The following is a 26,924-nucleotide window of genomic DNA, read 5'->3' as shown; positions in this document are numbered from 1 at the left end:
CCAATCCGGGAGGGCGCGCTGGGCCGGCGGGCCGGCGTGACGGACAGGGGAGGCGCTGCTCGGCTGGTTGCTAGCCGCCGACGCCCGCCCAGCGCGCCCGCGCTTCTTTGTCGACCCCCGTCCCAGGCGACGCGGGCGGCGGGCGGGTGCCTCGGAGCGCCCGGGGCCCGGCGGGTTCTGCACCGCTCGCCGGAGGCTGCGTCCGCCGGCGCCGCGCCCCGGGCCTGGCCCGCGCAGGTGAGGAGCCGCGGGGTCGGGGGGCGTCCCGGGGTCGAGGGGGCCCGAGGGGGCGCGGAGGAGGCGAGGGGAGGCCCCGGCGTGGAGCGGCCCCGCGGGGGCGAGGGGCCCGCCAGGCCCAGGGCGTCGCGTGGACGGGGCGCCCGGCCCTGCAGGCCAGGGGGGGTGCAGCCGGGTCGGGACCCTGCCCGAAGCCTGGGGTGGGCCGGACTCGCCACCCCTCCGGGTGAGGTCGGCCTCCCGGCCTCCCGCAGCTGGCCCAGAGGTTTCCATGGAGAGGCCGTGTTTACCAGCCCAGGGCCTGGCTGCTGCACGTGCTGCGGGGAGAGCTGGCTGGTGAGAGGCGGGGTTCAAGTCCGCCCTCCCAGGCCAGCGGGCCCCCGGCCTTGGGCAGTGACCGGTGTGGCTTTGGTCCCTGGACGAAGTCACTTTTTTTTTTCTTGATGCGTGTACTGAGGCTTGAGCTCGGGACCTGGGTGCTGGCCTTTGGCTTTTTCTCTCAAGGCCGGTGCCTTACTACTTTGAGCCACAGCTCCACTTCTGGCTTTTTGCAGTTAATTGGAGATAAGTCTCAATGGACTTTCCTTCCCAGGCTGACTTCAAACTGGGATCCTCAGAACTCAGCCTCCAGGTAGCTAGGAGTACAGGCCCAAGCCACCCAACTTCATAGTCACTTTTAACATTTCTGGTGTTTTCACTTGCTCAGCAATCACCCTGAATACCATCCATGGGCCCGGCCCTCCCCAGGAAGTCCCCAGAGTAGAGATGGATGGAGCAGGGCAGGGGACGGGGCTGAGCATTTGATGGCTGGACCAGGCTTGTGGTGTGCAGGATTCTGGAAGCTATTCTCCCCAGCCCCCCCTCCCCCCCACAGAGGCAGGTGGAGCCTCAGACTCAGGGGCAGAAGAGATGACAGAGCAGAAGAGTCTGAGGGTGGCCACACAAGGAGGAATGGGGGACCCCTAGGAGCAAGAGAGAAGTTGTCACATCCTGGGGGTTCAATGGCCATGGCCAGCTAAGTCCAGGCATCCTGAGAGTGAATCCTTCTGGCCTCCTGGTCGTACCTGCCTTGCACAAACCCTGGGAGGAATTGTGGTGTGACAGGTGGGTCACGACAGGCTGCTTCATGTAGTTGCCTGCTTCCTCAGGCCAACCTCTAGGGGTCTGGCCTGTGTCCACTGCCTCTGCGGTCCTTCTGCTGGCTTCGGACGGCCAGGGCCTCCTCCCCTGGGAGAAGGGCTCCTGGGGGTGCTGGATGGGTGTCGGCTGACTCGGCTCTGCCGCACGGTGGGTGCCATGGTTTCACGGTGTCTTCCCGCCTCTCACCCCCTTCAGGACTTCGTTCACCATGAAAGGCTCGAGGACTGTCAGCAGGACCCCTGACAGCAACTCGGCCTGTGTGGAGCTTAGTCTGACCGGCCTCCCTCCCCCCATGTCCCAGCGCCCCGGCAGCGCCTCCACCGCCAAGCCCATCGTCCGGTCCATCTCCGTGGCCACGGGCAGCGAGCCCAGGAGGAGGGCGCTGGTGAGTGGGGGGCACCAGAAAGTTGTCACTGGGTGGCCCCTGAGCCCGCATGCAGCTCCATACCTGAGCACTTGTCATCCTGGGGCAGGAAGGCTCTGGGCCTCGTGTGCCTGGAGCTTACAAGGTGGTCAGGCCAGTTGTGCGGCCTGGGGCAGGTTCGCATCCGTCCAGCACCCAGCCCTGTCGCTTCTGCTCCACTGCCCTTTGGACTCGTTTGGATCCTCGAGAAATTAATTGGCCTCAGGAGGGAGATGAGCAGTGTGGCCTCAGAGAAAGGTGGAGGCTGACCGGTGGGCGCGGTGGGTGTGGGTGGGAGCTTTGGAGCTGGACCGAGTTGCTTCTCCTCTGCACACCTTTGCAGGGCAGGTGAAGCGGGCTGGGGGGTGTCACTCACAGGTCAGTGGCCGAGGTTAGAGGCCAGCATGGACTAATGTGCACACACGCACACACACCCGTGTCATCTGTGCTCGGAGGCAGTCTCCAGGCGAGACTGGGGGAGCAGGTGCTTGAGTCTGGCCTGCATATCCAGACCGGGAGGATTGGCTTGGCTGCCACAGCTGACCTAGCTTCCCACCTGGGAGGAGGCCAACTGCGTCCTTCCCAGAGGGTCGAGGCCACGGCTCCCTCCCTTCTCCCTGGAAATCCACTCCTGCGTCTTCACGGAGTAGCCACAGAATCGGAGCTGACTTCCTCAGCAGGAATGGCATCCAGTAGGGGACCCTTGGTCCAGATAGGTTCCTCAAGCATGGGACCAGTCACCAGCTCTGCCATGGCCACTGCCCTAGCAGCGGGATGACCAACTTAGGCCAACGGCCCTTACCACGCCCCCTCCATAACCCAGCCTTGCTCTTGAGTCACTGACCACTCTCCCTGGCCTGGATCCCTGGATCCCTTTCTCTGCTCCTGAAGCTCTAGGAGGGAGGGGTAGGCCCGGGTGCTGATGCCCTGGCACAGACGGTTGCTGGCCTTGCTGGTGGGTGGAGAAGACGGTTCACTGGCTGGCCGTCTCCCCTGCCCTCCTGCTGCCCAGTGCTCTGTCACTGAATGTGCGCTCAAAGCCAAGAAGCATTGACCACATTTCCTCGACGGTGCTGCTGCCCTCTCCCAGGACTGCCTGGGGAAGTCGACAGGATCTCTTCTAATCAGAATGTTCCAGAAGTTCCCTTTAAGATGGCCTCACCTGTGTGGCACACCTGGCAGATGCCTGGCATGTGGCTCACACCCATAATCCTAGCTACTCAGGAGGCTGAGATCTGAGGATTGTAGTTCAAAGCCAACCTGAGCAGGAAAGCTTGTGAGATTGTTAGCTCCAAAACCAGAATAGCCAGAGGTAGAGCTGTGGCTTAAGTGGAAGAGCACTGGCCTTGAGCATAGAAGCTTAGGCCCTGATTTCAAGCCCCAGGACCAGCATAAAAATAAAAAGTGAGCAAGACACTGGTGGCTACTCAGAAGACTGAGATCTGAGCATGGCAGTTCAAAGCCAGCTGGGCAGGAATCTCAGTGAGACCCTTTTTCTCTAACTACTGGAAAACTGGAAGTGGGTGCTGTGGCTCGAAGTGGCAGAGTGCCAGCCTTGAACAAAAAGCTCAGGAACAGAGCCTAGGCCTTGAGTTCAAACCCCACAATTCATAAAACAAAGCCCTGCTCCCTGGCCTGAAGTTACTCTGAGCAGTTCCATTCTCCTGTCCTTGCCACCGCTTGATCTGTGGAGATTTGCTGGCCCTGGGCTGCTGGCTCGCTCTCTCCTGGTGCATGTGGGGTCTTCTCCCTCGCCAGCGTCCTGGTGTTCCACTCTGCCCCTCATCTCCAGCCCTTTGTCCTGAGGCTCCCGGTCTGGGCCCTGAGCTGCACTTACCGCTGGTTTTCTGGTTTATGGGATATGGCATCAGTGCCAGCCCTCAAGGGTCCTGCTTCCCTGCCTGGGCTCGGCGCCTTCCTGGTCTCCTCGTCGCTGAATTTCTCGCTCCATTTCCCTTCCCCGTGAAGGAGCAAGGTCTTTAAATCCCAAGAGCGCAGCTCATGAGTGGAGCAGATGCCACCACAAGTGTATCCGGCGCGAGCCAGCTGCGTCCCCACGCTGTCCTCACTGATGGCACTCTGCCCTGTGCACAGAAAAGCTGGGTGTTCATGGCCCCAGACTTTGTTGACCTTCTGACCACTTCCTTTCCACCTGGCACACTCCACAGCCCACCACCCACGCCGCCATGCACTCCACGTGGCAGCCGGCTGCCATCTTGTTGTGGCATTTCAATAACCCTGTGAACATTGCTATAAGTAGGTCAGGCAGATGGCCACTGGATAGCAGGCCTCCCTCCTACCTCCCCCGGTGCGCGCCCCCTCCCGCCCCCGGCGGCGGCGGCAGCTCTGCTGCTCAGTGTCCCGTCCCTCCTGACGTTCTGGGTGTGTGCAGACCTTCCCCTGTGGGTCACGTCCTGCCCTGTTTGGGGCATGCTGCTGCGGCCTCTCAGCTGCCGGGTAGCAGTCCTGTGCGGATGGACCATAGGTTGGGCAGTGCCGCCGTCTGTGTCCTCGTGCCATGTCTGCCCATGCACACACGCCTGGTCATAGCCGTGACATATCACGTGCTGAGGGATAGCTCCACAGGGCTGTCCGCGGTGAGGGGCCAGGCCGGACCTCACAGGCCAGCAGGGTTTCCAACCTCCGCCCTCGGTGTGTAGGAAAGATGTGCTGGTCCTGAGGCTTGAACTCAGGGCCCGAGCACTGTCCCTAAACTCAAGGCTAACACTCTACCAGTTGAGCCACAGCTCTACTTCTAACTTTTGGGAGGAGTTAATAGGAGATAAGCATCTCATGGGGCTTTCCTGTCTGAGCTGGCTTCTATGCTCAGCTCTCAGCCTCCTGAGAAGCTAGGATTACAGGCAGGAGTCGCCTGTGCTTGGCTTCTTTCTTCCCACCCCCGTCATCCTCTTTTGAGGTGAAGGGGGGGGGGAGGTCTCACCTGCTTCCCAGGCTGGTCTTAAGCCAGGCTTCCCAGGCTGTGATCCTGCCTCGTGCTGGGGTCTCACCTGCTTCCCAGGCTGTGACCCTGCCCCGTGCTGGGGTCTCACCTGCTTCCCAGGCTGTGATCCTGCCTCGTGCTGGGGTCTCACCTGCTTCCCAGGCTGTGATCCTGCCTCGTGCTGGGGTCTCACCTGCTTCCCAGGCTGTGATCCTGCCTCGTGCTGGGGTCTCACCTGCTTCCCAGGCTGGTCTGTGACCCTGCCCCGTGCTGGGGTCTCACCTGCTTCCCAGGCTGGTCTGTGACCCTGCCTCCTGCTGCCCCGTGCTCCCTTTCCATTTTGACGCTAGGCCGCGGCTTTCAGCTGTAGACCCCCCCCCCCCCCAGTGCCTCCTGGCTTGAAGCACACAGGTTCGTTCTCAGAACATGGCCACGGCCACCCTCAGATCTGCAGCCAGTGGCAGCCTGGAGCTCCAGGACTGAGGGGGGGTGGGCGGGGAGGGTCCCACTCTACGGCAGGGAGTGGCGCCGACGAGACGGCTCTGCTTTTCCAGCCCCGGGGTGATGGTGCATGGAGAGCATTGCCAGTCTGGCCAGAGCCTCAGCCAGGCTTGCACACGGCACAGTGGGTGTCCATGTGGCCCGGGCATGGCACGGCCACACGCTTGCCGTTGCCGTAAGTCATGCTGTTAGCTTACCCCCAGGAAGAAGCGCCCTGTGTCTGGCAGGCATTCCTTCCCATGAGTGCCTGCTGCTTCTCCTGCCTGGGGGGTCCCCAGTCCCCCTTCCCACACTCTTCTCAGCACATCTGTCTCAGGGGTGGGGCCCGTGACACAGGAATAAAGACAGTGGGGCCCACGGTCCCCAGCTCCCACCCTTGATCGACTTCCCTCGAAGTCCCTGCACAGTGTCCACACTCTGTCCCCCCACTCCAGGCCCAATCCACGGCGGGATGCTGGCCTTGGGCTCCCCACTCTCCGTCCAATCTGGGGTTCATAGGACTCACCGCCCACCATCTCCAGCCAGGGAGACTGTTGGCATTGAGCACTAGGTGGTCTCAGCCTCTCGGCCAGCTGGCCAGCCCAGCCTGCCTGTCCTCGTGGGTGGGCTGCACACCTGCTCGTGTGACTTTGAGGCCCTGGTTCTGCTGCAGAGAGCGGTTCCAGGACCGGCTGCCTAGAATGGGATCCCATGCGTGTCCAGCCTTTGTTTTTGCCCTTGCTTTGAGGGTCTCTTTTTTTTTTTTTTTTTTTTTTTAAGATTTTGTTGGTTGGTTGGTTTTGTGGGTTGTGGGGCCTGGGTGCCGTCCCTCAGCTCTTCAGCTCAAGGCGAGCACTCTACCACTTGAGCCACAGTGCCACTTCCAGCTTTTTCTGTTATGTGGTGCTGAGGAATCAAACCCAGGGCCTCATGCATGCAAGGCAAGCGCTCTACCACTGAGCCACCTTCCCAGCCCTTTGTTTGTTTTTTAAGAAACCAAGGAGTCTTGCCAGGTGCCAGTGGCTCATGCCTGTCATCCTAGCTACTCAGGAGGCTGAGATTTGAGGATTGCAATTCAAACCCAGCCAGGACAGAAAAGTCCGTGAGACTCTTATCTCCAATAAGCCACCATAAAACTGCAAGTGGTGAAGTACAAGTTGTCATGTCCAAAACAAGCTTTACAACGTCGGTGGGAGGGGGGGAGGGGGTGGAAAGAGAAGGATTGGGATTGGGGGGGAGGGGGGAGGCTGGGAAGGGATGTGAAGGGTAAACCAAAGGAGGAGGGTGCAATGCTTGGTAAGAAATGTACGCATTATCCTGCCCATGTAATTGTAACCCCTCTGTACAGTATGTTCACAAATTAAATTAAATTTAAAAAAAAGATTAAAAAAAAAACTGCAAGTGGTGCTGTGGCTCAAGTGGTAGAGCGCTCGCCTTGAGCTGAAGAGCTGAGAGACAGCACCCAGGCCAAGAGATCAAGCCCCATGACCAACCAAAAGAAAAGAAACCGGATTGGGAAGGTGGCTCAGTGGTAGAACGCTTGCCTTGCATGCATGAGGCCCTGGGTTCGATTCCTCAGCACCACATAAGCAAAAAGAAAAAAGCTGGAAGTGGCGCTCAAGTGGTAGAGCGCTAGCCTTGAGCTGAAGAGCTGAGGGACAGCGCCCAGGCCCAGAGTTCAGGCCCCACGACCGGACCCAAAAGAAAGAAACCAGGGAGTCTGAAGGCCTCTCTGGGTGGGCATGGGCAGCACAGGCTCCTGACAGGAGGTTCCAGGCTGTTTTCTGCAGAATTCTGAGCCCTTTCCCCAAAATGTGTGGGGAAATGTTTAGAGGCGAAGGAAAAGTTTGGAGAGTTGTCTAATGTGGGCCCACCACTCCCCGGCCTGCTGCTGGCTGACGCTCCTCGGCGCTGCCTTCCTTCCTCGCCACACAGCCCCTCCTGCTTCCAGGGACAGGCTCTCCCCGTCCCCTGCAGCTCCGTCTCCCCATGGAAGTATTGGGAACACTCATGCCCGGGCCTCTATTAGCCCAGGTGGGCCTGGAACTCAATACTGCTACTGTCTCCCAGGCCGGGATTAGAGATGGGCGTCTCCATGCCCAGCCTCAGTGCATCTCATTGCATCTCTAGCTGCCTCATCTCACCTTTGTTCTCTGGATGCTGTGAGAGGCGGGGCCACAGTGACACCTGGGATGCAGAGTGGTGGTGGCAGCCATGTCTGTCCCTAGTCCCCTGTCCCCATCCCCCCCCCCCCCCCCCCGCCAGGGCCACACAGTATCCTTATGTCCAAGGCAGGAGCCAGGATGATTCGGTTGCTGTCTGTCCTCCCTTGTCACGTGACAACGTAGCAGTGACCAATGCTTCCTAGCCGGTCGCATGCTGCCTCCCTAGCCTCCCCTCAGTGCAGGGGCAAGGGACTCCCCATTTTGTGCAGGACGATGACAAGGCTCTCAGGTCTGAGCCCTGACCCCAGCTGCCTTCCTAAGACTCGGCCAGTCCCTAGCAAGCTGACCAGTGTCTGAGTTCTGGCACTGATGGGTGTTTTCCTTGATTTCTGTAGGAGGCCTCTGGGCCTGGAGCTTCTCGGGCCATCAACAATCTTCGCAGATCCAACAGCACCACGCAGGTCAATCAGCCATGGACTGGCTCTCCCAGGTGACCCTCTGCTCCTCTCCCCCCTCCTTCAGCCCTTCCAGCTCTAAGAGCAGTGGCCTCGCTGAGCAGTGAGGCCTGGGGACCGTCATGCTGCCCTGTCCTTGTGTGGCACTCTGCCCTCTTGTGCAGGGAGGGGTGGGACAGCCAGGAACAGCTGTCTGTCCTGTCATATGCTGAAGCCTGAGCCCTGGCCACAGCTCCCCACAGCTTGCCCACCTCCTCTGGGATCCCAGGTGGGTGGGTGGAGTAGGCAGGGCTGCTAGAGGCCCACTCGTCTTCAGCCTTTCCACCTACTTTCAGTATTAACCCAGTGTTGGAGAGGTGTCAACATCGTGGCAGTTCAGAGTGCTCCCTGGGGGTCTGTCCGTCCTCACCAACAGGAGGAGGGAGCTTCCTGGGGCCCTAGTGCTATGTGTGTGAGTGCCACAGGAAGCACTGGGCTGGTGGTGTGGATCCATGATAGCTACAGGGCCACGCTGTGTCTGGTACATGGGTCAGTTTTCATAGTCACGGGACTGCTGTGATTGATGGCGTGGATCTGTTATCATAGCCACAGGGGACTGCTGTGGCTGGGTGCAGTGACAACGTGCCTGTCAGCCCAGTAGCACTAGGAAACAGGACCACAGCCCAGGCCTGAAGTGAAACCCCACCACAAAGTTAACTAAGGAACTCGTGGCGTGGCTCAAGGGATAGAACACCTGCCTCCAAGTGTGAGGGTCAGCAAGGGCAGGACTCAAGCCAGGGTGGTGCCCTGCGGAGGAAGCCACATCCAGAGCCCCCAGGCATGGAAGGCGTCCGGGGAGCCAGGAGACCGCCGAGTCCCTGTCCTCCACTCTGTGCTCGTACGGCATCTGAGAACTGCTCGAACCCTGGCACCAGGAAATGATGGAAGGTATTGCCGTGTGCTGTGGCCACTCGGGAGGCATAGGTCAGGAAGATGACGGTTTGCGATAAGCCTGGGCAAAAAGCGAGTGAGACCCCCATCTTGGCAGATGAGCCAGACATGTTGGCAAGGATCTGTAATCTCAGTGGAAGGCATAGGAGGATTGTGATCTGAGCCTAGCCCCAAGCATTTTATCTGAAAAGGGATGCCAGTTGTGTCTTGTTTGCTTTTTTTTTTTTTTTTTTTTTTTTTGCCAGTCCTGGGCCTTGAACTCAGGGCCTGGGTGCTGTGCTTGGGTCTTTTTGCTCAAGGTAGTACTCTACCACTTGAGCCACACAGCCACTACCAGCTTTTTTCTATTTATGTGGCACTGGGGAATCAAACCCAAGGATTCATGCAAGCTAGGTAAGCACTCTACCACTAAGCCACATTCTAAGCCTCTTGTTTGTATTTTGGTATAATTGCTTTATAGAGATAGTTAAAAAGTACAGTTTAAAATTGATTTAAGCCGGGCGCTGGTGGCTCACGCCTGTAATCCTAGCTACTCAGGAGGCTGAGATCTGAGGATCCCGGTTCAAAGCCAGCCCGGGCAGGAGAGACTGTGAGACTCCTATCTCCAATAAACCACCAGAAAACCGGAAGTGGCGCTGTAGCTCAAGTGGTAGAGCGCTCGCCTTGAGCTGAAGAGCTGAGGGACAGCGCCCAGGTCCAGAGTTCAAGCCCCACGACCGACAAAAAAATAAAAAATAAAATAAAAAATAAAATTGATTTAAAATTTATCGAACCCAAGGCCTACTGCATGCTGGACAAGCACTCCACCTCTGATCCTCACTTCAAGCCTAGTTCAGTGATCCTCAGTAGACCCACAGCTCAGTCATCCTCAGACTGATCCTCAGTCCACCCACAGCTCACTGATCCTCAGTCCACCCACAGCTCACTGATCCTCAGTCCACCCACAGCTCACTGATCCTCAGTACACCCACAGCTCAGTCATCCTCAGTACACTCACAGCTCAGTGATCCTCAGTACACCCATAGCTCAGTGATCCTCAGTCCACCCACAGCTCAGTGATCCTCAGTACACCCACAGCACAGTGAGCCTCAATACACCAAAGCCCAATGAGCCTCAGTACACCCACAGCTCAGTCATCCTCAGTACACTCACAGCTCAGTGATCCTCAGTACACCAAAGCCCAATGAACCTCAGTACACCCACAGCTCAGTGATCTTCAGTACACTCACAGCTGTGATCCTCAGTACACCCACATCACAGTGAGCCTCAGTCCACCAAAGCCCAATGAGCATCAGTACACCCACAGCTCAGTCATCCTCAGTACACCCACAGCTCAGTCATCCTCAGTATACCCACAGCTCAGTCATCCTCAGTACACCCACAGCTCAGTCATCCTCAGTACACCCACAGCTCAGTCATCCTCAGTACACCCACAGCTCACTGATCCTCAGTACACCCACAGCTCAGTCATCCTCAGTATACCCACAGCTCAGTCATCCTCAGTACACCCACAGCTCAGTCATCCTCAGTACACCCACAGCTCAGTGATCCTCAGTATACCCACAGCTCAGTCATCCTCAGTATACCCACAGCTGTGATCCTCAGTACACCCACAGCTGTGATCCTCAGTACACCCACAGCCCAGTCATCCTCAGTACACCCACAGCTGTGATCCTCAGTACACCCACAGCTGTGATCCTCAGTACACCCACAGCTCAGTCATCCTCAGTACACCCACAGCTCAGTCATCCTCAGTACACCCATAGCTCAGTGATCCTCAGTACACCCACAGCTCAGTCATCCTCAGTACACCCACAGCTCAGTCATCCTCAGTACACCCATAGCTCAGTGATCCTCAGTACACCCACAGCTCAGTCATCCTCAGTACACCCATAGCTCAGTGATCCTCAGTACACCCACAGCTCAGTCATCCTCAGTACACCCACAGCTCAGTCATCCTCAGTACACCCATAGCTCAGTGATCCTCAGTATACCCACAGCTCAGTCATCCTCAGTATACCCACAGCTGTGATCCTCAGTACACCCACAGCTGTGATCCTCAGTACACCCACAGCCCAGTCATCCTCAGTATATCCACAGCTGTGATCCTCAGTACACCCACAACTCAGTGATCCTCAGTACACCCATAGCTCAGTGATCCTCAGTACACCCACAGCCCAGTCATCCTCAGTACACCCACAGCTGTGATCCTCAGTACACCCACAGCTCAGTCATCCTCAGTACACCCACAGCCCAGTCATCCTCAGTACACCCACAGCCCAGTCATCCTCAGTATACCCACAGCTGTGATCCTCAGTACACCCACAGCTCAGTCATCCTCAGTACACCCACAGCTCAGTCATCCTCAGTACACCCACAGCTCAGTCATCCTCAGTATACCCACAGCTCAGTCATCCTCAGTACACCCACAGCTCAGTCATCCTCAGTACACCCACAGCTCAGTCATCCTCAGTACACCCACAGCTCACTGATCCTCAGTACACCCACAGCTCAGTCATCCTCAGTATACCCACAGCTCAGTCATCCTCAGTACACCCACAGCTCAGTCATCCTCAGTACACCCACAGCTCAGTGATCCTCAGTATACCCACAGCTCAGTCATCCTCAGTACACCCACAGCTGTGATCCTCAGTACACCCACAGCTCAGTCATCCTCAGTACACCCACAGCTCAGTCATCCTCAGTACACCCACAGCTCAGTCATCCTCAGTACACCCATAGCTCAGTGATCCTCAGTACACCCACAGCTCAGTCATCCTCAGTACACCCACAGCTCAGTCATCCTCAGTACACCCATAGCTCAGTGATCCTCAGTACACCCACAGCTCAGTCATCCTCAGTACACCCATAGCTCAGTGATCCTCAGTACACCCACAGCTCAGTCATCCTCAGTATACCCACAGCTCAGTCATCCTCAGTACACCCATAGCTCAGTGATCCTCAGTATACCCACAGCTCAGTCATCCTCAGTATACCCACAGCTGTGATCCTCAGTACACCCACAGCTGTGATCCTCAGTACACCCACAGCCCAGTCATCCTCAGTATATCCACAGCTGTGATCCTCAGTACACCCACAACTCAGTGATCCTCAGTACACCCATAGCTCAGTGATCCTCAGTACACCCACAGCTGTGATCCTCAGTACACCCACAGCTGTGATCCTCAGTACACCCACAGCTCAGTCATCCTCAGTACACCCACAGCCCAGTCATCCTCAGTACACCCACAGCCCAGTCATCCTCAGTATACCCACAGCTGTGATCCTCAGTACACCCACAGCTCAGTCATCCTCAGTACACCCACAGCCCAGTCATCCTCAGTACACCCACAGCTGTGATCCTCAGTACACCCACAGCTCAGTGATCCTCAGTACACCCACAGCTCAGTCATCCTCAGTACACCCATAGCTCAGTGATCCTCAGTACACCCACAGCTCAGTCATCCTCAGTACACCCACAGCTCAGTGATCCTCAGTACACCCACAGCTCAGTCATCCTCAGTATACCCACAGCTGTGATCCTCAGTACACCCACAGCTGTGATCCTCAGTACACCCACAGCTCAGTGATCCTCAGTACACCCACAGCTGTGATCCTCAGTACACCCACAGCCCAGTCATACTCAGTACACCCACAGCTGTGATCCTCAGTACACCCACAGCTGTGATCCTCAGTACACCCACAGCTGTGATCCTCAGTGCACCCACAGCTCAGTCATCCTCAGTACACCCACAGCTGTGATCCTCAGTACACCCACAGCCCAGTCATACTGGGTACACCCACAGCTGTGATCCTCAGTACACCCACAGCTGTGATCCTCAGTACACCCACAGCTGTGTAACTGTCACCACAATCAAAATCAGAAACCTCACCAGGGTGCGGGGGCTCATACCTGCAGTCCTAGCTGCTCAGGAGACTGAGACCTGAGGATCACAGTTCAAAGCCAGCCTGGACAGGAAAGTCCATGAGACCCTTTATCTCCAGTTCATCATAGAAAAAGCCAGAAGTGGTGATGAGGCTCAAGTGGTAGAGTGCTAGCCTTGAGCAAAAGGACTTAAGGGAGTTCAAGCCCCCTGGACTGGCAAGAATAAGTAAAGAAAAATAAAATTAGAAGCCTCTCATCTCCCTGTATTTGTTGGCAGTCACCCGTCTCCTCCCCAGCCGCTATGGGTTTGCCTGTTTTGCGTTTGCTGAAGCTGGGATTGAAGTTTGGGAAGCTGGGATTGCGTGCATGTGGCCTTCGGGTTGTAGCCTCTGTGCTGAGGCTTCCATGCCTGTCCTTGGACAGTACATCCCACTTGTGAGCTCCCGTGGTGTGGCGTGTGGTGTTCCTCGTGTTCATAGCCAGTAACATGCTACCACATGGCTGGGCTTCCTGCCGTGCCGCCTGGCACGTGGTCTCGCCTCTGAGCAGGTTGACATTGGGACACCCAGGGTGGCCCGTCACCAGCAGTGCTTGCTCGGTCCCTCTGAGCTGCAGGCCCTGTGGCTCTGTCCACAAGGGTGAACCCTCCACCAAGCCCTGCCCGGTTCATTTGTCAGAGCTAAGAAATGTTTGTTGTTGTTGTTGATTTTGGTCATGGGGCTTGAACTCTGGGCCTGGGCGCTGTCCCTCACCTCTTCAGCTCAAGGCGAGTGCTCTATCACTTGAGCCACAGCATCACTTCCAGTTTTCTGGTGGTTCATTGGAGACCTGCCCGGGCTGGCTTTGAACCTTGATCCTCAGATCTCAGCCTCCTGAGTAGCTAGGATGACAGGGGTGAGCTACTGGTGCCTGGCTAGAAATAATGTTTTAAACTGGGCTGGGATGAGAATCACTTGTTGGGGTCACCACCTCCCCTTTAAAACATGGCTCGCTTTCCCTTCACTTGACTTTGTCGCCCTCCCTTGGACAGGTCAGCAGAGCCCACCGACTTCCTGGCACTCTTTGAGGGCAGCACTGGTGAGAGGAGGGTGGGCAGCAAGGCGTGTGGCGAGCAGGGGGCCACGTGGAATGTCCTGGTAAGCGGGCGTGCGCAGCGGCCCCTAGTCCTGGTGGTCACTACATGTTCATTTGCTGGTGGAGAAGCTATGGGAAAGGGGGCTGCAGGGCGGGGCTGTTGGGGAGGGGGGCACCGGAAGGAGCGGGGGCTGCCTGACAAGGGCCTGCTGTTGGGTGAGTGGCAAGTGATCAGGGCTCGGGTGTCTGGGACTCACAGGATGACCAGCCCAGGAGCCTCACCTTGCCAGCCAGCGGCCCAGGTTCTAGGTCCCCGGCAGGCCCACGGAGGAAAGAAAGCATCCTGGCACCCAACTTCACTGCCAACAACAGGTAGAGCAGCCCCGCGGGGGCTGGGAGGCTGAGCACCAGAGCCTGCGTTGCTGTCTGTCGTGGCCAGGTCAGGGGCGGGGCAGGCAGGAAGGAGTGGCTGTCTTTTCCCAGGGCTCCAGGCTGTGGGGCCCCACAGTAGCACATGCTTTCCAAGCAAGAATCGTGGAGGTTGAGCTTCGAGGCTCCAGGTGCCTGGAGGGGACGGCGCCACCTCGGATGCCCGAGTCCACCCCAAGGGTGGGCCTGCACTGGACGCTGGGAGCCTGGCTTCCAAGGACATGACAGATCCCAGAGCACGGCTGGGCGGCCCGGCCAGGCCGGGTGCTGGAGAGCCTCGGGCTGCGGGCCCAGGAAAGGGCCCCTGCCTCAAGCCAGGCTTGGCCCCGGGCTGTGAGGGACAGGGCGTGTGGCTGGCGTCACAGTGCAGAGACAGGGGCTCTGCGCCAGGCCCGTGCTGCGCTCCATCCTCGTCCTCACCTGTCTTTTTGGCAGAAGCAACAAGGGGACCGTAGGCAACTGCGTCACCACCATGGTGCACAACCGCTACGCCCCCTCGGAGAGGCCGCCCCCCCCCAAGAGCTCCAACCAGACAGCCCCCTCCCTCAAGTGAGTCCACACACCCTCCCCAAGGGCCACAGGACCTGGGGGTGGGACCTGGCCCTGGGTGCCAGCTGGGCTCTGCCTGGGCGGGAGGCAGGAAGCAGACCCAGCAAGGCCAGGACTGAAGCCCAGGGCGGTGCCCTGCCGAGAAGCCAATCCAGAGCCCCCAGGCATGGAAGGCGTCGGGGAGCCAGGAGACCGCCGAGTCCCTGTCCTCCACTCTGCTCGTGTGGCATCTGAGGACCACCAGATTGAAAAAATTGAAAGCTGACCTAGGATCAGCGCCTCGTGACGAGTGGCCCTGGTGACCGCGCAGTGGGTGGAAGGGCTGGCTCGCACAGGCCCGGGGCCTCCCATGTGGCGCATGGGCAGAGCCGTCCCTGGTGGTGAGTGCGGCTCCTCCCCTTCTGTGTCAGCAACATCATCAAAGCGGCGGCCAGTGAGGCCGGTGAGGGCAGCAGCTTCTCAGAGCCCCGGAAGAATAACTCGGGTGGCGTCCAGGAGGCCCGCAGCACCACCGGGCTGCTCAGGCGGAAGGAGGTGACAGAGGAGGAGGCCGAGAGGTGCGTGACGTGGGAGACGAGACTCGGGTGGGCCACAGCCCCTGGCGGGAGCTTCCCTGTACTGTGTCTCAGTGAAGCCAGAGAGACCCCACTGTGCCCCCCCACGTGAGACGCACAGGGAGAAAAGGCAGAAAGGGAGCCAGACCGCAGAGCTGCTCTTTGATGCTGATGGGAACGTTCTAGAACTAGTCTGTGCACAGAGCTCTGTAAATTTGCTAAAAAAAGTCTTTAATTATATGCTTAAAATGGGTGAATTTTAGTGTGGAAGTTATACCTAGTGAAACTGGTGATTAAGACACATTGAGAGAAAGAATACAAAGCTGAGAGGAACAAAACACCCCCGGGCTGTGTCCTTGAGAGGAGCCACGGGGCACAGGGGCTGCCGCGGGGGGGGGGGGGGGGGGGCGCTTCCCGCCAGTTTCAGCCAGCCCATCCGCTGTGAGGCCAGACCCTCCCCTGTCCATGCCCAGGTGGTGCGCAGGCAACGGGCCTCTGGGAGAGGACAGGCCCCACTGCAGCACGATGGCGCCCCGGTTGGCATGGGCATCGCAGGTCCTCTGTGGGTGACTTTGTGGTGGCCACACCGCCAGGGTTGATGTTTTCTTGTTTGCTCAGCTTCATTGGGTGTAATTCTGATAGTAAAACGCACCTGTTTATGAATGTGTGCAGTGGTGTCCACAGATTCGGCACCCCCGGGAGCCCCTGGCCCCTCTGTCCACCCCGTCCCTTGCCCTGGCCTACTTGCTTATCTCGGGGTCTCCCCTTTTCTGGGCTTGTTCTAGCCATGGTGCGCTGCTGGCCGGCCCCGGGGCGGCCCTTGGTTCCCAGGCAGCACACTGCTGCCAGCCTGTGGGCACCTGTGCTGTTTGTGCTTTGAAGGCCACCAGATATGAGCAGACAGATGCTCCCTGGCAGCGCCTCCCATGGGAGGTGTGGGGTGTTAGCAGCGCCGACACAGAAGGGCTGAGGAGAGTGGCTGTCTGCTGCCACCAGCTTCCCTCTGCTTGTCTGGATGCTGGTGTGCAAGTTCCTGCAGGCGCCTGGGGTCAGAGGGCACCAAGCCGGCCTGGGCCTGAGCCCTGTTCTCTGGGGCAGGTTTATCCTCCAGGTAAACCAGGCTGCGGTCACCATCCAGCGCTGGTACCGCCACCAGGTGCAGCGTCGCCAAGCAGGAGCCACAAGCCTTGAGCACCTGCTGGCCTCTAAACGAGAGGTCAGTATGAGGGTGTGAGCTGCCTCAGTTTCCCCTGCCCCAGCCCCCCCCCCCAAGGTTGGGGGCAGAGTCCCTAGGGCCTGGCCATGTCCAGGTGGAGTTGCTAGGACAGTAGAAATGAGACCTTGAATTCCCTATAGGTACACACCCCACCTGTGCCACAATCCCCACCCCCATCCCCCCACCCCACCCCCGTCCCCTGCCTGTCCCTTGGGACCTGCCAGGTCCCAGGCATCAGGAGGAATAGCAGGCTCCCAGCCCTGGTGCAGAGATGTCTCCCCTGCAGTGCCGCCCTCCACCACCTGGGGCTGGAGCTCAGCAGGCTCTGCTGGGACTCCCATGGGTCATGAAGACGCCTGGCTAGGTCCAGGGGCGCTGTCCGTCATACAGGTCTGTAGACCCCATAGCTTCAGCTTTCTTGGCAGGAGCAGCGGCAGCAGCCAGGCAACAGGAGCTTCCTAGACCTGCATCGGCAGAAGGAGGTGGCGAGGAAGAAGGCGCGGGAGGAGAAGGCGCGCCAGGCCAGGCGCGCAGCCATTCAGGTGTCTGAGCAGGGCCCGGCAGCCCCGGGCCGCCCTGGGTCTGACTGTGATGCCCCAGGACATCGGGGCCCTGGGTAGCTGGCTTTCCCAAGGCCCGGGACCCAGCCTTTTCTGTGCTGGCAGGAACTGCAGCAGAAGCGAGCCCAAAAGTCAGGAGAGGCTGAGTGTGGAGGGCCCAAGGACCACCGGGAGGCCCAGGCGCTGGGGCAGCCGTGGCCCGCACAGGAGCCACCCCCCATGCCAGCCAGCGCATGCCAGGTCCTCAAGGCCAACAACGCTGGTGAGCAGCTCTCGGCCCACCCAGCCTGGTCCTGAGGGTCCAGCATGGCCGGGGGCGGCTTCCACCCATGGGGCTGGGGCCTGGGTTCCCCCTCCGCAGACTTCCCGGTTCCGGTGGGGGGGGGGCCTTGAGAGAGCCCAGGCCTTGACATGCAGTCCTGGCCTTGGCACCCAGAGTAGAGGCCCAGAGCCCAGGGGCTGCCCCTCAGTCCCACCTCACACCCAGGACTACGGAGTTGTACCCATCTGTATGCCCACGACTTCCTCCTGGGCTCTTCCAGACTCGGGGCAAGGCCCTGGGTGGGTGACACCCTGTTTTGTCCTGTAGGTACCAGTGTGTGCCCAGCAGCCCCCAGAGACCCCTCCCCGCCCGCCTCCCCCCCTGACTCGTCTCCAGAGCCCCGGCTGTCTCCGGAGGACAAGCCACAGGCCTGGGCATCACCAGTGTCCCATCCCACCCAGGACACGTTAGCCCCAGAGGTGGGTCTGGCAGGCCTTTGTCCTGTCCCTTCCTTGGCTATGGGGTCCCAGAGGGCTCTGCCTCTGATGGGGGCTGGGGGAGGGAGGGGCGTCTCGCCACAGCTCTGGTATCCTGCCAGGTTTTCACGCCTGCCAAGGTGGGGCTCCGTGCCCTGGCCACTCAGGCCAGAGGCAGGACACGGGGAGCCTGAGGGCCTGGTCTCACTGCTGGCTGGACCAGGAGTTCCACAGGCATCCCAAGATGCTTTCACGCACTTGGCCGGGCTCAGGCAGCTGCCGTGAGCGATCGAGAAAGGCCGAGCCGTGCGTTGCCATAGCTGGCCTTGTGCGTGGAGACCGCTCTCTGCCAGCAGCAGCTTTGTGGCTCTCCTTCTCTGCCTGTGTGCTTCAGGATGTCCACTCCCCAGACATGCTCCCTGAGGGCGCAGGGCCTGTGGGCCCCTCCAGGAGCAGGGCCAAGCCCAGGGCCACGTTAGATGAGCTGCTGGACACACTGAGGCTGCTGGAGGAGGAGCCTGAGCCGCTGCCCCGCCCCAAGCCCTACCACAAGGACAAATACTCCTGGATTGACGAGGTAACTGGGCACTTCACTCCTTGTTTTAATTAAGACCCTGGCAAGGGCCAGAGAGGGCACTGACCTCGCCCTCCCTGAGGTGACCGTGGTGCATACCCCCTGACAGTAGAGCCCGAGGCCCCTGGAGAAGCCCTGTCCCTAGCCGCCCTCTCCCGCCCGCCCCACCGCAAACTGATGACAATCTGTTTCTTGAGGTTGGGGAAATTGGCATTTATTTCACTGAATAGGTTCTCAGTGCCGTTAGTTTTACTTTCTTCTTCCTCATCTATCCCTATAATTTAGAGCTTTGATTTTTACTTTTTTTTTTTCTGACAGAACTCAAGAGTTCTTGAACGTCCCTTTGGTATCTTCTAGTGGTTTTTTAAGGTCTTGGATCTAATTCCTCTGCTTTACCTTCAACTTCTTACACCTGCAGGAGGAAGATGCCAGCTCCCTGACTGCTGACAACCTGGAGAAATTCGGGAAACTCAGCGCGCCGCCCGCCCCCCTGGAGGATGGGGTCCTGCTCTCCGAGGCCAAGCTGCAGAGCATCATGAGCTTCCTGGAGGAGATGGAGGCGTCCACACAGGACCGGCCAGCCCCCCAGCGGGAGGTGCCACATGCCAGGCCCTGCTGGTCCCCGGAGGGAGGTGCCACGTGCCAGGCCCTCAGTGGGGAGAGGTCTCTTGCCAGGTCTCTGAAGCCCCAGCTCTACTCTGGGCTCGGGCAGGGCCAGCCTGTCCCGACCCAGACTCCTGTCTGGATGCTCGCCTCAGGGTCTCCATAAGCTGCCCAGGTTGATGATCCTGGCATCGTGGGCCAGCCCTGGTGTCTTCCAAGCTGGGTCCTGCCTATTACCTGACAGAGCGGCTGTGACCGGGCCTTGGTTCTGTTAGATAGGCAGACACGATGTTTTTGGAGGTCTGTGCTGGTAACAGAGGCACTGTCCTCCTCCAGCACTGAACGATACAAGTGGTCTCCGTTGGGGGGACCTGCCCACTACCCACCATGCCTCACGTCTGACCAAATGCGCTGAGTGTCACCGGAGGGCGGGCAGCCACCTCCACCAGCCAGGCAGTGGGCGTGGGCTGCCTCCCTGAGGCTCGCCGTGTCCTGTGTCCTCAGGGCCGGACACAGGAGGCGGGGCGGGGCCGCTCGGAGCTAGCCTCAGAGGGGAGCGTCTCCGTCATGCGGCTGAAGCTGGAGGTGGAGGAGAAGAAGCAGGCCCTGCTGCTGCTGCAGAGAGCGCTGGTGAGGGAAATGGCACCGTTATCACCATCAGCCTGGCGGGTGCCCTGCCAGCACCGTGCCCCAGCGGCCTGGGCCGCCGCGTTGTCCCCAAGGCTGTCTTGGCCCTGGGCCTCCGGTGAGATCCCAGTGCCAGTGCCGCCCTCCCGCGTGTGCCCCTCGCAGGCCCAGCAGCGGGACCTCACCCTCCGGAGGGTCAAGGAGACCGAGAAGGAGCTGAGCCGGCAGCTGCGGCAGCAGAAGGAGCACTACGAGGCCACCATCCAGCGACACCTGTCCTTCATCGACCAGGTGACCCCTGAGCCCCATGGGGGCCATGGGCATTGGGGAACAGGGTCCGGCTTCATACGTGGCACGCATCACGCCGACTTCCAGCGCCAGGGTCTTCCACACTGTGTTGTCCCGCTTTACGCAGTGCTGCTTGCAGGGTGGTGCCCAGGGGCCGCCAGCCACCGCTGGCCCCGCGAGGCCGACCGTGGCAGTGCATAGAGCCTGGCCAGCAGGTCCCTTGGGTTCTGCCGCTGGCTGGCCCAGCAGGTGGCTCCCTGGGAACCCATTCCGAACCTTCCCTGAGCTATCTGTGGCCATCTGTGTCGAGGGAAGCCACTCCTGGCCTGCTGGCAGCCTGGGCTCCCCCAGTAAGAATGGTGGAAGCTTCTAGACTGCCTGGGCCTCACAGGCCCCCTAGTCAGACCCCAGTCCACAGAGAACACTTGGCCTGGAGTTTGGCTTCTGGTGGCTACTGGTAGCCCAGTTCAGTCCAATCCTGGTGTCTGGCCTGCGGCCCTCAGACGGGGCTCGCGGCCGGCTCTCCCTACCCCTGGCAGGCGGTGGACTCCTGCAGGCCAGGTGGCTGTGGGTGACCAAGTGATTCTCATCCGAGGAGGATCTTGACGGTATCACCACAGGGGCTGAGGCCACATGGCCCCTGGAGCCCTGTGCCCACGCGCACTCATGGCGGGAGCCTGTGCCCATGAGCGCGCAGGCTTCCTGCTGGCCTCAGGTCCAGCCACAGACCCAGGCAGGGTGTGACCCCCGAGGGCCTCGGGTTGGGGTACCCGCCCAAATGGGGTGGCCCTGGGGGGCCTCGTGTTGGCTTGGGGGGCTTTCATGCAGAGCCCCCCCTCCCTCTGCTGCCACAGCTGATCGAAGACAAGAAGGTGCTGAGCGAGAAGTGTGAGGCGGTGGTGGCGGAGCTGAGGCAGGGCGACCAGCGGTGCCGGGAGCGCGTGGCGCAGATGCAGGAGCAGCACGAGCTGGTGAGGCGCCCGCTGGGCGTTGGCTTCCCGTGCAGCCAGGCAGGAGACCCCAGGACCAGGCAGGACTGGGGTCCTCAGCCCACCTTAGGGCCCGAAGACGCAGGCGGGGCCTCCCCGGTGTCCTCTCCTGCTCCTCCTCTCCCGAGGTGCATCCAGGTGTCCAGGAGAGCCAGGCCATCGTGGGCCTCATGTGGGGTCACCCGCCCCTTACAACGGGGCAGGACTGTGGACCCACAGCGGGGGAAAAGGCAGCTCAGCCGTTCATCTGCCTTCTATGCATCCCACCAGCATGGACCTGTCAGTCTCGAGCCTGCCTCTGACCAGAGATGGAGGCCAGACCCTGGGTGGGGGGTGTCCAGCACTGTTTAAGGCCCTCCCCTCCCCTGCCCAGTACCCGGGGCTGAGGGCTGCCAGCCACTTGGGAACCAAGGGCTGTTGCTGGTGTCAGGCTGGGCGCCCCTCTTGGGGCTGGACCCCTGCAGGCTGGGTCCCCGGGGGTCTCAGGCAGTGAGCTAGACTCTCACCCTTCCGTGTGGCCTTGGCCTCTAGGAGGCTGAAAGCTCTCTGGAGCCAAAGCTGCATACACAAGGAGCAGGGGCCTCCTCGCTCACGCCTGCGCTCTTGCTCCTAGGAGATTAAGAAGCTCAAAGAACTCATGAGCGCCACGGAGAAGGTGCGCAGGGAGAAGTGGATCAATGAAAAAACCAAAAAGATCAAGGAGATCACCGTGCGAGGTGGGGCCTCCTGCCTGCCTGGGTGCTTTGGAGAGAGGGCGGGAGCATTGCACTGGGCCACTGTGCCCAAACCTTCCTGAGCAAGGCTCCGGCCTCAGCGGCCGACCCCACCCCAGCTGGGGGCTTCTGGGCCTCAGCGGCCGACCCCACCCCAGCTGGGGGCTTCTGGGCCGCAGAGGTGGGGGTAGGGCTGTCGGTCTCGCCTGCTCCTGGGCGCAGGGGTTGGGAGGGGGGACTGGGGCCTCTCAGCGCCTTGGCTGGTGGTGGTTCCGGTCCACTGACCCCGGGGTCCTTGACGCCCCCACCGGGTGGCACCGGGGCAGGGTGTCTGGGTGGGACTGGGGGAATCGCCACACGAACACAGGCGCGGCTGGGCTTCGGGCCGGACCCCCCTGCTGCCCCGCCACCGGTCCCCCCAGGCCTGGAACCCGAGATCCAGAAGCTGATCGCCAAGCACAAGCAGGAGGTGAGGAAGCTGAGGGACCTGCACGAGGCCGAGCTGCTGCGGCGTGAGGAGCAGGCGGCCCAGCGCCACCTGCGCCAGGCGGAGGAGCTGCGGGAGCACTTGGAGCAGGAGAAGGAGGCGCTGGGTCAGCAGGAGAGGGCCCGCGCCCAGCAGCGGTGGGTGTCGGCCGGGCGGGGAGGGCCGGGCCGATGGGCGGGGCTCTCGGCTGCTTTGATGCCTCCTCCCGGCCTGTCAGGGGGGGCACATGAGGCTGTGGCGTGTCCCACCACTGGGCCCATGCCAGGACTTCCTCCTTGTGGCTTGTGGCTATCCTTAGATGTCTAGACTTGAAGTAGCAGCAGCACTGAGAACCGCACACTGCTGGGGACAGCCCATTCCTTCTTTCCCTCAGTCTCGGAGGGGAGCTCAGCCCAGCACCATTCTGGGGATACTGGGCTGTGCCTTCAATCCCTCGGACTGGGGGCCAGGGGCCAGTGACCACTGGACACCCCCTTGTATGGCAGTGTCCCTGGGGCAGTGCCTTGTCCGCAGGGGTGGGCCGGGCTAGCCAGGTGGAGTGGAGCAGTCTCTGCAGCAGGTGTTGGTGCAGGGCTAGCCAGGTGGAGTGGAGCGGTTTCTGCGGCAGGTGTTGGGGCCAGGCTAGCCCAGGGTGGGTGCGGAGTGGAGCGGGCGCTGTGGCGGGTGTTCGGGCAGGGCTAGCCCAGTGGAGTGGAGCAGTCTCTGCGGCAGGTGTTGGTGCAGGGCTAGCCCCGGTGGAGTGGAGCGGTCTCTGCGGCAGGTGTTGGGACAGGGCTAGCCCCGGTGGAGTGGAGCGGTCTCTGCGGCAGGTGTTGGGGCAGGGCTAGCCCAGTGGAGTGGAGCGGTCTCTGCGGCAGGTGTTGGGGCGATGCTGGAAGGTGGGGCCAAGTGCAGACACTGGGCACACTGGGCACCTGCACCCAGGCTGGGGAGGCAGCGGCTGGCGTGAGGCCGGCCGGCCTCGACACTGGGGGCTGAGTGCTGTGGGGCACTGAATGCTGGGTGGCAGCGGCGATGGCTGGCCCTGTGCCACAGCCGAGCGTCTGGGACTCTCCCCGTCGTCCCCAGATTTGAGCAGCACCTGGAGCAGGAGCAGCGAGCCCTGGAGCAGCAGCGGCGCCGGCTGTACAGCGAGGTGGCCGAGGAGCGGGAGCGGCTGGGCCAGCAGGCAGCCAGGTGCCGCCTGGGGTTACCGTCCCCCACACACACACACGCAGTGCCCCGCAAGCCCACCCCGGGCCCACTGACCCTCGGCTGGCCCGCAGGCAGCGGACGGAGGTGGAGGAGCTGCGGCAGCAGCTGGAGGAGAGAAGCGCGGCACTGACCAGAGCTCTGCAGGCTGAGTTTGAGAAGGGCCAGCAGGAGCAGGAGCAGCAGCACCAGGTCCCCCCCATCCACATTTCCTCCAGAATGGGCCGCTGCTCTGCCCGGCCCCAGCTCCCTTGGCCACACTTGGGTAGGGCCTGGGGTGGGGTGGGGCAGCTCACGCCCTGTCCCCCTACAGATGGAGCTGAAGGCCCTGAAGGACCAACTGGAGGTAGAGAGACAAGCGTGGGTGGCCAGCTGCGCCAAGAAGGAGGTAGGGCTGTGCGAGGGTGGGCTCCAAGTCTGGGGCCTCCTGGGGACTGCTTTGGCTCAAGGCACGAGCCGCAAGGCTCTGAGAAGGGTAGAGTTGGGGGGAGGAGGGGACAGGGCTGTGCCGGAGATCGGGGCAGATGTTGTGAGGGACCGCCGTCTGGGCTGCTGCTGTCTCCCTTGGGAATTTTCAAATGACGTGCAAGAGGCTGATGATGCCTGTCCTCGGCTGATGAAGCAGTCGGGCTAGTTCCAGACCCAGACAGTGCCGTCTGCTTATCTAGGGCCATGCTAATGACCTGGCTGGGGCCCTCCCTGCCCACAGGTCACCTCATGCCCCTGTGCCCAGACCAGGTTCTGAAGGCTGGGGCTGGGCACACCCCCTTTGTCCCTTCAGATCTGTGCGTCTCTCTGGGGCTCATGGCAGAGACCCCTCCCTCCCAGGAGCCCATGTGGCTGCCCGTGTCCTGTTTCCCCATTTGCACCCCACGCTGTGTGTCCCCACAGGAAGCTTGGCAGCTGAACCGGGAACGAGAGCTGAAGGAGGAGCTACGGAAGGGCCGAGACCAGGAGATCGAGCTGGTCATCCATCGGCTAGAGGCTGACATGACACTGGCCAAGGAGGAGAGCGAGAGAGCAGCGGAGAGCCGGTGAGTCCCCCGCCCCCCAGCCATCGCGGGCACGCGCGGGGGGAGCGGTTCAGCCCCAGAGGAGGGGGGGCCAGGGGAGGCCGGGCCGCAGCCCCAGGGGAGGGGGGGCCGGGCCGCAGCCCCAGGGGAGGGGGGCCGGGCCGCAGCCCCAGGGGAGGGGGGGCCGGGCCGCAGCACCAAGGGCGCAGCTCACCACGCAGGGGCCGTTCTGGCCCTCGCCCACCAGAGTCAAGCGCGTGCGGGACAAGTATGAGACAGAGCTCTCAGAGCTGGAGAAGTCGGAGCGGAAGCTTCAGGAGCGGTGCTCGGAGCTGAAAGGGCGGCTGGTGGAGGCCGAGGGGGAGAAGGAGCGGCTGCAGGCCCTGGTGCGGAAGAAGGAGAAAGAGCTGGCGGAAGCACAGGCCGTACGGCCCCGCCCCCGGCCCCTCCCCTGCCCAGAGCCCACCACGGTGCTGGCCCCGCCCCCGGCCCCGCCCCTGCCCAGAGCCCACCACGGTGCTGGCCCCGCCCCCGGCCCCGCCCCTGCCCAGAGCCCACCACGGTGCTGGCCCCGCCCCCGGCCCCGCCCCTGCCCAGAGCCCACCACGGTGCTGGCCCCGCCCCCGGCCCCGCCCCTGCCCAGAGCCCACCACGGTGCTGGCCCAGCCCCCGGCCCCGCCCCTGCCCAGAGCCCACCACGGTGCTGGCCCCGCCCCCGGCCCCGCCCCTGCCCAGAGCCCACCACGGTGCTGGCCCCGCCCCCGGCCCCGCCCCTGCCCAGAGCCCACCACGGTGCTGGCCCCGCCCCCGGCCCCGCCCCTGCCCAGAGCCCACCACGGTGCTGGCCCCGGCCCCGCCCCTGCCCAGAGCCCACCACGGTGCTGGCCCCGCCCCCGGCCCCGCCCCTGCCCAGAGCCCACCACGGTGCTGGCCCCGCCCCCGGCCCCGCCCCTGCCCAGAGCCCACCACGGTGCTGGCCCACCCGTGGCCCACTCGCGGCCCTGCCCGCTGGCCTGCTCACCGCCCCTTCTGCCGCCCAGGTGAACGCTCAGCTCTCAGGTGAGCGCAACAACCTCACCCAGGTGGTCCGCCAGGAGTTTGCTGACCGGCTGGCGGCCTCGGAGGAGGAGAAGCGGCAGGTCAGGGCAGAGCTGGCTGAGCTGCGAGCCCGTCAGCAGCTGGAGCTGGACGAGGTGCACCGGAGGTGGGTGGCTGGAGACCGGGGAGGGGTGGAGGGTGCAGAGAGGGGGGCCGGGTCCCTCCTTCCCATGACACAGCGGGCCCGTGGGTGGTGTCTGGTGTGGGTTCCAGGCTTGTTCCTGGCAAGGCTGAGCCGGCTCCCCGGTCCCCGAGGGCTGGCTCTGCACTTGCCCGGGGAGCACCAAGTCAGTTGGGTCTGAGGAGGCCGCCATGTGGGCCTCTGTGGCCCTCGGGAAAGAGATCTGGGTGGAGTCCTTGTGTTGTGTCCTGCGTGTGCCCCAGACGGGCAGGCAGGGCCCCACCCTGCAGCATGGCCCCGCATGGGCCTCCGCCACTGCCCTGGGCTCTGGCCCCCTGGGGATGGTGTTGGTGGTGCCGGCCGCGGGCTGGCTGGGCCGAGCCGAATCCCCGCTGTGCTGCCACAGGGTGAAGGCCGCCCTGGCCAAGAAGGAGGAGGCGGTGAACAGTCTCCGGAGACAGCACGAGGTGGGTGTGTGCCCGTGCCCGGCTCCCAGCCCGCCACGGCGGGGGCCGCCCAGGCCTGACCCTGGCGTGTGCCACAGGCCGCAGTGAAGAGGGCTGACCACCTGGAGGAGCTGCTGGAGCGGCACCGGCGGCCGCTGAATGCCAGGTGACGCTGCGGCACAGACACCGGGCGGAAGTGGACGCCTGCCCGGGGATGGGTGTCGGGGCCATCTCCCACCACGGCGGGGCCGGGGCTTCCCTCCTGCTCAGGACGCCGCTGTCTGCATGCCCGCAGCTGCGCTTCAGTTCGGTTTTGTTTTTAATAAGTAAAATGTCATTGTTTCTTAGTATTGTGTCACCTGCCTTCTCTTTTTCCCCTGGGCTGGGACGGGGTGGTGGGTGGGACTGCAGGGCTGAGGGCCCCACAGGATGACCAGGCCGAGGCTCTGGCCTGCAGTACTGGACTGGACCTGGCTCCTACCTGCCCAGGGCCAGAAAGCAGTGGGGGCCGGCAGCCCCTGCCTCTGCCCCATGGCTTTCCCTGCCTCACCCCTGAGGCCCCTTAGACCAAGTGGATGCAGGTGGATGCAGGGCGCATTGCCACGCTGTGCACCCTCCACTGTGGGACTCCAGGGGCAGTGGGCGCCCATCCGGAGAACCCTACCCAAGTGGGCCAGCAGGCTCTGCAGAAATGGGGGCACCTGCGGGGCCGGCGGCTGATGGGGAGCAGTTGCGCCTCCTCCCGCGTGGGGGTTGGTTGAGATGCCGCCCAATGCAGCCCGGCCTGAAGGCCGCCCCGAGCCCATCTCCCATCTACCACCGGGCACACAGCTGCTGCTCGTCTCTCCCGGACCCTGCACCAAGCAGGCGCCCAGCTCCTCCGCCCCTGCTCTGGCCACAAGGCTCCGTGCAGGGCCCTGCCCAGAGGAAAGCTGGCGTGGCTCCTGCCCTCAAGACAGCTGCTCAGGAGGCTGAGATCTGAGGATCGAGGTTCAGAGCCAGCCCAGGCAGGAAACC

The 26,924-nt window shown here is 61.8% G+C and overlaps 1 protein-coding gene across 6 annotated transcripts; it reads left to right on the top strand.

Moving 5' to 3' along the window:
• The first annotated feature begins 47 nt into the window (after nucleotides 1-47).
• Cep131 (centrosomal protein 131) lies at nucleotides 48-26,254 on the top strand. Of its 6 annotated transcripts, none has more exons than XM_070031639.1 (26): nucleotides 48-237; nucleotides 1,573-1,762; nucleotides 7,762-7,856; nucleotides 13,668-13,773; nucleotides 13,971-14,083; nucleotides 14,576-14,689; nucleotides 15,100-15,246; nucleotides 16,342-16,459; nucleotides 16,891-17,001; nucleotides 17,125-17,281; nucleotides 17,609-17,760; nucleotides 18,152-18,334; nucleotides 18,750-18,926; nucleotides 19,439-19,564; nucleotides 19,727-19,852; nucleotides 20,704-20,820; nucleotides 21,452-21,554; nucleotides 21,974-22,175; nucleotides 23,107-23,214; nucleotides 23,304-23,421; nucleotides 23,543-23,617; nucleotides 24,121-24,263; nucleotides 24,490-24,667; nucleotides 25,283-25,446; nucleotides 25,868-25,928; nucleotides 26,006-26,254. In XM_070031639.1, the coding sequence occupies exons 2-26, from the start codon at nucleotides 1,586-1,588 to the stop codon at nucleotides 26,075-26,077; spliced, it is 3,243 nt and encodes a 1,080-aa protein (XP_069887740.1). In that variant the 5' UTR covers nucleotides 48-237; nucleotides 1,573-1,585; the 3' UTR covers nucleotides 26,078-26,254. The 6 variants fall into 6 exon arrangements, with proteins under 6 accessions (XP_069887740.1, XP_069887739.1, XP_069887741.1 ...); XM_070031638.1 differs by having other exon boundaries at nucleotides 16,885-17,001; XM_070031640.1 differs by having other exon boundaries at nucleotides 16,873-17,001; nucleotides 24,490-24,628.
• The last annotated feature ends 670 nt before the right edge of the window (nucleotides 26,255-26,924 follow it).

This window comes from Dipodomys merriami, unplaced genomic scaffold (assembly GCF_024711535.1).
Source record: "Dipodomys merriami isolate MVZ:Mamm:240054 unplaced genomic scaffold, mDipMer1.0.p SCAF_202, whole genome shotgun sequence".
NCBI classification, from domain to species: Eukaryota; Metazoa; Chordata; class Mammalia; order Rodentia; family Heteromyidae; genus Dipodomys; species Dipodomys merriami.
This window is presented reverse-complemented; position numbering and strand designations above follow the sequence as displayed.